Here is a 9,648-nt window from a genome sequence, read left to right on the forward strand (position 1 = left end):
TTCGTTTGTTCTACTAACGACAGTATAATATACTTACTTCGTCCGTCGGTGGGGTAGTACTGTCTAGTAAACTTACTATACTATTGTTAGGTAAGGGTAAGGTAGGTCATCAACAGCAATGCTCTTCACATGACCGAGTAGATGATATCTAGAGGTTACAGCCTTTGTATGCTACAATAGAATGACCAGTCAAGTGGTGATGCTTGTAGCTTATGGGTAAAATTGAGGCTTCCTATGTTGAAGAGAGTATCAGTTTTTGTCAGAACAGGTCTACATCTAATTTCAATTGTTTCAGAAAGTTGGTCAATCAAAGGAAAGTCATCTCAAGGGATAATAACAGTTAACTGGTTCAGTGATCCTGTAGAAAGTCGACTGTCCAGTATACATGTCTCTTTGCTTTCCAATGCAAATAAAGATTATTTTTCAATTTACATCCTGTGTCAAATCAGTTTATTTTTTAGCTAAAACTCAGTCATTTAGCTAAATTAAGATTTACTTAATAATGTTCCTGGTCGATCCTCCCATTATAAAGCGAACACATCTAATACTAAAATATTAATGAAACTTTCATTTTTTTCTTAAACACTGCCAGAATAAGTTTCCCGATTGAAAAGATAAAACTGAAAAAAATCAAACCACATTAAATAAAGAACCAATTACTTACTTAAACAGGTGGGTTTATCTGTTATGTTCCACTGTACATTAGAGAGGCATATCCATGTGATTAACTCAGATTGGCTGAGAGGAGTAACATATCCTTCATCACAGTGATAGTTACAAATACTTCCAGGTGTTAGTTCTCCAAACTTTCCAGGAATACAGTTAAATGATCCATGATCTATCTGTGGTGGAGATGTGCAGGCCATCCCTGATGATAATAAACAGTGATCAAGAAAATGTTGGTATTACTGATCTACTGAACATTTTCTCTGTGTGTGTGTGTATAAAAACAAACAAAAATATTTAAATTTAAAACAAAATAACTAAACAGACCTAACAACTAAGTAAAAGTTGGCAATATTAAACTACCAAAATGTTTTATGAGTTATTATGATGAAATCAAAGTTAACATTTTCCTACACTGAAAATATATTTCTGATAGACATTTATCACAACTCACAAACAGCTTTTCTGGACTTTACGGCCCTTTATATGTGCAAATTATTGCTTGCCACTAGCCTTGATACTCCCACTTACCCTCACATCAGACAAATACATGCTATCATGCAAACGATCATACAGCAACCCTCCACCAATAGAAGTGAGACACAACTCCTATCATCACTAGCACCCTCTCTTCCATTCAACCCGTAATCACTTCGAGATTGAGCAGTATATTCAAAACCTACACCGGAAGTGGAGAGGTCAGGTGGGAAATGTGAGAAGAGATAAGCATCTATTGAAAGTACATTTTCAGTGTAGGAAAAAGTTAATTTCTGATACGATAGCTTACCTCTTCTCACAAATAGCTAGAATCGACAGAGTTGGCAAGAGTCTGGTGGGAAGATGATCCACCTTTAGAAAGCACCCAAAGGAAGACCATGGGGTGTGCGAATAAATGGAAAGCAGCACCCCGGTGGGAGACTGCACCACTTCTAAGCCAGGTATATTCTTTGCCCACGTGAAAATGTATCGTAATAAGGGTGGAATCACAGGAAGAACTCCCCACAACATCATTTATGCACATCAAACATAACCATCACCATATCTGCCAGGAAACGACATCTGGGGAATGACAGGAAGGTGGACAGTGAATTGGGGGTGCATCTCCAGTTCATCACTAAGTGCCATTGTTCACATATGAACAGTGATAAAGGGCGAGGTGGATATCAATAGTGAAAATATCTGATCGATGACACCTGCCTGCCAACAGGACGAGGAAGAGGGTCTGTAAGGAGAGATGGAACAGGTGGACAAAAACTCAAACAGAGGAAGGGTAAGGGCATGGAGGACGAACACTGAAGATTCAATCAAGAAGAGAGGCAGGGTGAGGGAGGGTGAATAAAACAAGGGAGAAAGAGCAAGTGAATGGAAGACATGGGCATATAATGTAAAACAAAATATGCCTGAAAAGAACACAACATGGAGAGATCTGGATGATGGAAAGGAAAATTAGGAAGCAGACAAATGGGAAGAGGCCTGTCCAAGCCTGACTGGGGAATCTACTGCTCCAGCCAATGGATGTGGAACATGAGACCAATACCAAGGAAGCTGGGAATTGAGATAAGTGTGGCAAAGACATCCAGAAATGGAACATCCCACTGGAACAGAGCCACCAAAACATCAGTGGGTCCATTGACCACTCTGACCAGAAGGAAGTGAACAAAAGCCCAACAGACAGTGATGAGCTCCAAGAGACTGATATGGAGAGAAAACTCCACTGCCCCAAGACCACTCGAGCATATAGGGAAACACCCCAACCAGAAAGAGAGGCAGCTGGAAAAAAGTGACATTTTGGATGAGGATGAGGAAGAGAAATGCCCACAGTGGTGTTGTTTCTATCCAACCACCAGGTGAAGTCAGTGTGTAAGAAAGGAGGAGGGAAGAGAAGGGTGTCCAAGGGATCCCAAATGAAACTCCACTGGTCTAACAAAATCCATTGAAGGTGATGCACGTGGACACGACCAAGAAGGATGAGAGCTCCCAGAGAAGACAGAACCTCTCATGCAGTGGGAGAAAAAGAAGAGGAGAGGCTGCAAACTAGAAGTAGGGAACTAAACAACACCCCAAGATGAACTAGATATTGCATGGGGATGAGGAAAGACTTCTCCCCATTCACCAACCAACCAGCCTGAGCCACTTTTCTTTGGAGAACCTGTGTATGAAGAGCAGTGTCAGCCTGTGAGGAAAGTAAAACTAGCCAGCCAGCCATGTAATGGTGGAAATGAAGAAGAAGGGCAAACATCCAGACCACCTGAAAAAAACAGGGAGCCAAGGCGAGTCCGAACAGAAAAGCCTGGAACTGAACACCTCCCACCTGATGGACAAGAAGGATAACGTCTGGATGCAGGGGAAATCGGAATGTGTATGTACGCATCCAATACATCAACCATCATCATACGTAGACCAGGAGTGAAACCAATTGAAGGGCTAAGTATGACTCCATGGTGAACTATGGGAGAACCAAGAAGAAGTTCAGAGCTAAAAGATTGATGACATGGTGCCAGTTTCTGGTGTCTCTGGGGATGACAAACATATGGGAATAAAAACCTGAAGGACATGAATCCCCCCCATATGATGGCACCCATGTAAAGTAAGTCCTGAACCACCTCCAAAAGCTGCAGGCTAGAAACAAGACCCCAAGGAGAAAGGAAGGAAACTGGATGCTGGGTCAACAGAGTAAGAGAATCAAACAGAATTACCAAACTCTTTGAGACAAACCTCAGAACCCAAGGGTCTGTGGTGAAGGACCTCCATATGTAGGCAAAGTGGAGAAGCCTGGTCCTTACAGGACCTGAACCCACAATATAGTCATCAAGACCATCTGTTATCCCTAGGATGGTGCCCCAAGAACTTATGGTGAGCCTCAGGAATACAAAAGGTTAGAACCGGTTATGGAGAAGAAGGAGGAAAACGACATATAGGAACAGGTTCAGTAGGGGTTGAAGAAAAAGGAGTCCAAGGAGGAAAAAAAGGTATGCAACAATGCGGACTCAACTCCAGGGTTCAAAAAGTCGGGAATGCCCCCATAAACCTTCTGGCACAGAAAAGGAGCCATGCAAAAATCATACAATGAGAAGGCAACTGCATCCGAGACAAAAGGACATCCTAACTCAACAGGTCTCAACAACAGAGGAGCCATATGTGTGCAAGGAAAGGGCAGAAGAAAAGAAGAATGCCAGAGTGGAAAACCGGAGATTCCTAGCCGAATTCGGGAAAACTGAGGCTGGGAGAAGGAAAACCGAAGTATTGGGGTTCAAACCCCACAAAGGGACAAGCGACCCGAATCGCTGGAAGTCGAAGTAGGGAAACATAGATGCATGTTCGTCCAGAGTATATGGGGTCGCATTGCATATTGATTCCCAAATGGAACTGGTCCCCAAATCAACCCACTTGAACCACAATATCTGGTGAGAGAGGAAACACTAGATACTGTCCCACTGGCCCATAACTGAGAATAGCTGGTGTGGAATTATAGGACACGAGAGACAAGAAAAAATTGTAGCATACCTGATTGATTAAGTTGATATAGGGAGGAAGAGGAGGCCTGGGCACCTCCCCCGAAACGAAACGTGACTGTGAGGCATAGACAGGAGGAAGAAGCAGGCTGCCAAAATCCTCATCCCATATTTAGGCATATCTGCATATGGTAGGTGAGGATAATCATCATGCAACACATGCATACAGGTAGCTAATTCCCTTCGAACCACAGCTGTTACTTCCTGAGCCGATAAAACTTGCCCTGATGTTGTTGAAGAAGCAGTGGTAGTTGCAATGTGGAATTAGGAGATCATGACGAGTAGATTGGACTGGGAAAAGGGAGAATTGAAGGTCCAAAAGCAATTCGAAAAATAGTGAAAACTCGAAAAAATATGGTTTGAAAAACCAGGAAATACTATGAGGTCTTGAATAATATTCGACTGAACTATTCAATGAAAACAATCAGTCGGAATAGCATGAGTGAAAACACGTCATAGCAGTATGACTGCCAATCGAGTAGTGATTATGGGGTGACATGGAAGAGAGGGTGCTAAAGATGATAGGAGTTATGTTGCACTCCTACTGGTAGAAAGTCGGTGCATGATCATTGGCATGATAGCATGCAGATGTATCCAGTGAATACATGTAAGGCTAGTGGCGAGCAAAAAGTTACGCATATATAGGGCAGTATAAGTCAAGAATGGCTATTTGTGAGTGAAGGTTAGATATCATATCAGAAGAATCCATTTCAATTTAAAATGATATAGCTAAACAGACTTTGGTCATACTGATAAATAAATGTTCTTAATTTGTGTATAAAACATGTTATTATTTAAACCCCACTTTAACATTCACCACCAGAGGATTTAAAAAACCATAATCTATTATCTTTACAGAATACTAATACTCAGCATTAATTTCAAGTTCAGTAGTTTTTCACATCCTAATAGACACGATAACTAAAGATATTAATATATTCGTAACTAACAACAGACACAACAACTACAGACGTAGCCAACAAACTTAATCAAGTTAAATGATGATTTCTATGTTCAATGGCAGAAAGTTATACATAATATAAACTACATTCGTTAGGGGAGTATTACCTTTCACTCTTATCTTGTATGTACATTCTACAGTAGTTCCCAAGTCAGGATCAGTAGCTTTACATGTGTTGTTGTACTCCCCAGGCTCCAACTCCCCCTGGATCACACACTCCACATCTAAATCTGTCCCATCTCCAGCAACAAACCTGGGTGTTTTCACTTCAGTAACTCCACCTTCTGCCACTAGGGCTTGGTCAGTACAATTTATAGGTTTGGGAGTAGCTTTTGTACAAAAAATAATATCAAATCACTTTTGAATAAAAATATTTATAATTTCTAAATACAAATAATAAGATATATTTTGTTATTATTTAAGAAAATCTATTCTATTTAAAAACAAAATTGTTATATTCGATGACGAGGAACCCACTTTGAGACTAATAATGGCTGGAGACGGCTTAAATGGGTAATGAAGAAAAACTTTAATATAAGTTTAACATGACAGCAAATGTACAACGTTTCGACAAGGTTTTGTCATCATCAGGTAAAATGACAGGTACAGATGATGACAAAACCTTGTCGAAACGTTGTACATTTGCTGTCATGTTAAACTTATATTAAAGTTTTTCTTCATTACCCATTTAAGCCGTCTCCAGCCATTATTAAAATTGTTATATATTTTCCAGCCGTTATCACACAGTTCATAACATAATATTAGGCCTGGTATGGCCAAGTGGTTAGGGCACTCGACTGGCAATCAGCAGGTTCAAATCCCCGTTCCACCAAACAAACTTGCCCTTTCAGCCGAATTTCAAAACATAATATTTGTTCAAATAATTTCATATAAACGTGATTCTTGTGAACGCTATACCGAAAGAAAACAAACTGGTTAAAAAACTCGACTTCTCCATTTCAGTTTATTATTGTAACATTTAACACTTGGCAATATCTCGGTAGTAGTTACGACATTAGAAGAGTATGGTTTATCTTAACCTATACATCCGGGACTTCCATAAAAGTTCAAGGAGCAGAATTATCACTCACCTTTACATTGAGGATAAACAGTGCTGTTCCAGTAAGGCCCTATACATTGGATAACTGTTTTATTTCTCTGGATTGAAGGAATGGTATACCCACGATAGCAGCGATAGTGACATATAATCCCTCTGGCATACGTTAACTTATTGTTAGCAGAAATGCCACTTTGAGGAGAGCCCGTCGAATATGTTGGACATTCCAGGTGGCCATTGTTGGGGATCGTGGGTTCAGAGCAATGGTTTGCTGAAAGATTTATTTACTTTCTTGCATTTCATTCAAATGTTTACGAAGTAGATCTATTTTCAATCAGTAAAATACCTTAATATTTGTACTAGAATCTGTGTTATGAATAATAAAAAATATTACTAATGTAAAATTGTTTATTCTAAAACAACTTCTGGTTCTCTTATGCTATTGGTTGAAAATAGTTTAAAAACGAGCCAATGAAATATAAATACAGGAGGAATGCTAGTTTCACAAACTTTGGCCCCGGAGAGTGCACTAGTATTATATGAAGAGTAGTTATGTTTTTATTTAATACGTGATTTAGTCAGGTTCTGCATGATATTTGATGAGGTGTAAGTTTGTTATTAAATTTTATATTATCGGAGAGTGCCATAGCACCCTCTATGTAAGAATGACACGGAAGCCCGTGTTAAAATAATACATAAGACATCTGGATTTTCTTCTCTACGGGTCATCAAAAGCTAGATATGACCTTGTATAGTTGCTCTATCTACAGTGTATATGCCGCTTTTCAGCTATCCAGAGCGTCTCAGAGATATGACCTTGTATAGTTGCTCTATCTACAGTGTATATGCCGCTTTTCAGCTATCCAGAGCGTCTCAAAGATATGACCTCGTATAGTTGCTCTATCTACAGTGTATATGCCGCTTTTCAGCTATCCAGAGCGTCTCAGAGATCTGACCTCGTATAGTTGCTCTATCTACAGTGTATATGCCGCTTTTCAGCTATCCAGAGCGTCTCAAAGATATGACCTCGTACAGTTGCTCTATCTACAGTGTATATGCCGCTTTTCAGCTATCCAGAGCGTCTCAAAAATATGACCTTGTATAGTTGCTCTATCTACAGTGTATATGCCGCTTTTCAGCTATCCAGAGCGTCTAAAAGATATGACCTTGTATAGTTGCTCTATCTACAGTGTATATGCCGCTTTTCAGCTATCCAGAGCGTCTCAAAAATATGACCTTGTATAGTTGCTCTATCTACAGTGTATATGCCGCTTTTCAGCTATCCAGAGCGTCTCAAAGATATGATCTCGTATAGTTGCTCTATCTACAGTGTATATGCCGCTTTTCAGCTATCCAAAGCGTCTCAAAGTCGAAAACCGGCGAATAGCCAAAACCTCGCGAGATTTCTTATTTTCATTCATCATATTTCTTAAATAGGTCTAGCGCCTAGCTAATTCTAGTAGTAACTATACTTTTATCATCATTTTATAGAGTAAAACAGTCTTCACAATCTTTGACAACCTATTTTATTATGTTAAGCAAAATTTATAAAGCTTTAGAATGCACTCTGTAACCTAGTAACCCATGTACGCCATCTTATAAAACAGTAAACAAACAAGTATTAGGAAAAAAAAATATCGCTAAATAAAAAATCTATATAGGGCTGGCTACTGAACTTGAAAAAAAGGAACTAAACAAGATAGGGATGGAAGTGGACATATCACATGATCTGGCTAATGATCACATAACAGACTAAGCCGTCTCGACTTTTCATGGAGAGTATAATCCCCATATTACTGGCTTCCCCACTTTGTCTATCGAAAGCTTGGTGTTTGAATAGAATCTCAGCTTTCATCATTATAACTTTCCTTTAGTTAAGTTTAGAATACTACTTTTATGACTATTTTACAATAGAGTCACATTTTACGATTGGAAATTCTGGTTCAATTTATTTTGCTAGTAAGGAAGCCAGTTATTTTGGGATTATATTCTCCATGTAAAGTCGAGACGGCTTAGTCTGCTATGTGATCATTACCCGAATCAAGTGATATGTTCGTTTCTTTCCCCATATTGTTTAATTCCTTTTTTCAAGTTCAGTAGCCAGCCCTACACAGATTTTTTTTATTTAGCGATATTTTTTTCCTGATACTTGAACGAAGTGTAGTCGTATTGAATGATATATAGGAACTGTAAACGTGACTTGGTCTAACATATATTAATATCATGCTATAAACTATTAAATATTCTACCCAAGTAGACAATCTGTGATATATACAATATCACATTAATGCCCCCCCCCCCCAGTGGCACAACGATATGTCTGTGGATTTACAACGCTAGAAACCGAGTTTCGATACCCGTGATGGACAGAGTACGGATAACACACTGTGTAACTCTATGCTTAACTACAAACAAATCACTTTTAATATTCACCATCAAAAACCCTCTTCGGAACTGGTGTCACTCGGTGGAAATTAATGTGACGTGACATCCTGCTCTCTTGCCATCAGGCGCCAGCGTTCTTTGGGATTAGGGTTAACTACTAGTATCAGTTTCACGTTTGTGATTAAGTATTAAGTTAATAGCTAGAGTGACATGAAATATTATAATTGTCAAGGAAGTTAGAAAGATATGTATATTTCAAATCAGACACTCATAAAACAACTGTATAGTGAGTACGCTGTCTATATTTTTTACTTACAAGCACAACTGACACCTTTGTACACTTTCCACTCGGGCCCTCGACACACCATAACGGGTGTATTTGATACTGACCCCGATAATTCATATCCAGGGTTACAAAAGTACCGACAGGTAGCGCCAGTTGGGTACTTTCCATCATGTCTCAGTTTCTCACAGACGGTTTTTCCGTTAATGGGGTCGTTCGGTCTTGAGCAAAGCAGAGGGCCCTCTTGAATTTCTAGGATGTATTAAAAAAACGGATTAGTTGAATTTTAAGTACTCTGATAAACATTAAATATACTAAAAGTAAAACACGTTGTTGTTGTTGTTTTTACTCTTAATATATAGTAGTACAATGTGCCTGAAAAGAGATTAAAACATATTAAGTGCCGAATTTCAAGGAGAAATACATTTTTTTACCAAACCACCCGCAGGTTTTGATCTCGCAGACGACAATGGGATCTATAAAATACGCTGCCACTTAATTTACATAATTATACTTTTTTTTGGACCATCAGAAAGAAGTCCCTGAATCTCTGGTGGTTCTCGTACAACAGATAGGAGACCACCGAATTAGATGGCTGGATGTAAAGACAAAGAAAGAGACAGTCGATATACATGAATAGACAGAGATGGGTAAGTAATAAGACGAAACGACGAAAAGAACTGATATAGGGATGGATAAATTGACTACAGACTGATGAATTACTTTCAAATTGACTTATATAAAACTCTGAGAATTATGTGAAAGCAAGAACATGGGGATTTCG

The 9,648-nt window shown here is 39.1% G+C and overlaps 1 protein-coding gene across 1 annotated transcript in view; it reads right to left on the reverse strand.

The window, feature by feature from the left end:
* Positions 1–9,116, reverse strand: part of LOC111089591 (sushi, von Willebrand factor type A, EGF and pentraxin domain-containing protein 1-like) — a gene marked incomplete at its 5' end in the record, with an annotated part of 21,844 nt that extends 12,728 nt beyond the window's left edge. Inside the window, 4 exons of the mRNA XM_022402394.1 lie at positions 665–868; positions 5,247–5,468; positions 6,231–6,467; positions 8,898–9,116. Of these exons, the coding sequence (XP_022258102.1) occupies positions 665–868; positions 5,247–5,468; positions 6,231–6,467; positions 8,898–9,116 (882 nt within the window). The remainder of the gene's footprint in view (positions 1–664; positions 869–5,246; positions 5,469–6,230; positions 6,468–8,897) is intronic.
* Positions 9,117–9,648: the final 532 nt, after the last annotated feature.

The sequence above is a fragment of the Limulus polyphemus genome, unplaced genomic scaffold (assembly GCF_000517525.1).
Source record: "Limulus polyphemus unplaced genomic scaffold, Limulus_polyphemus-2.1.2 Scaffold6718, whole genome shotgun sequence".
NCBI classification, from domain to species: Eukaryota; Metazoa; Arthropoda; class Merostomata; order Xiphosura; family Limulidae; genus Limulus; species Limulus polyphemus.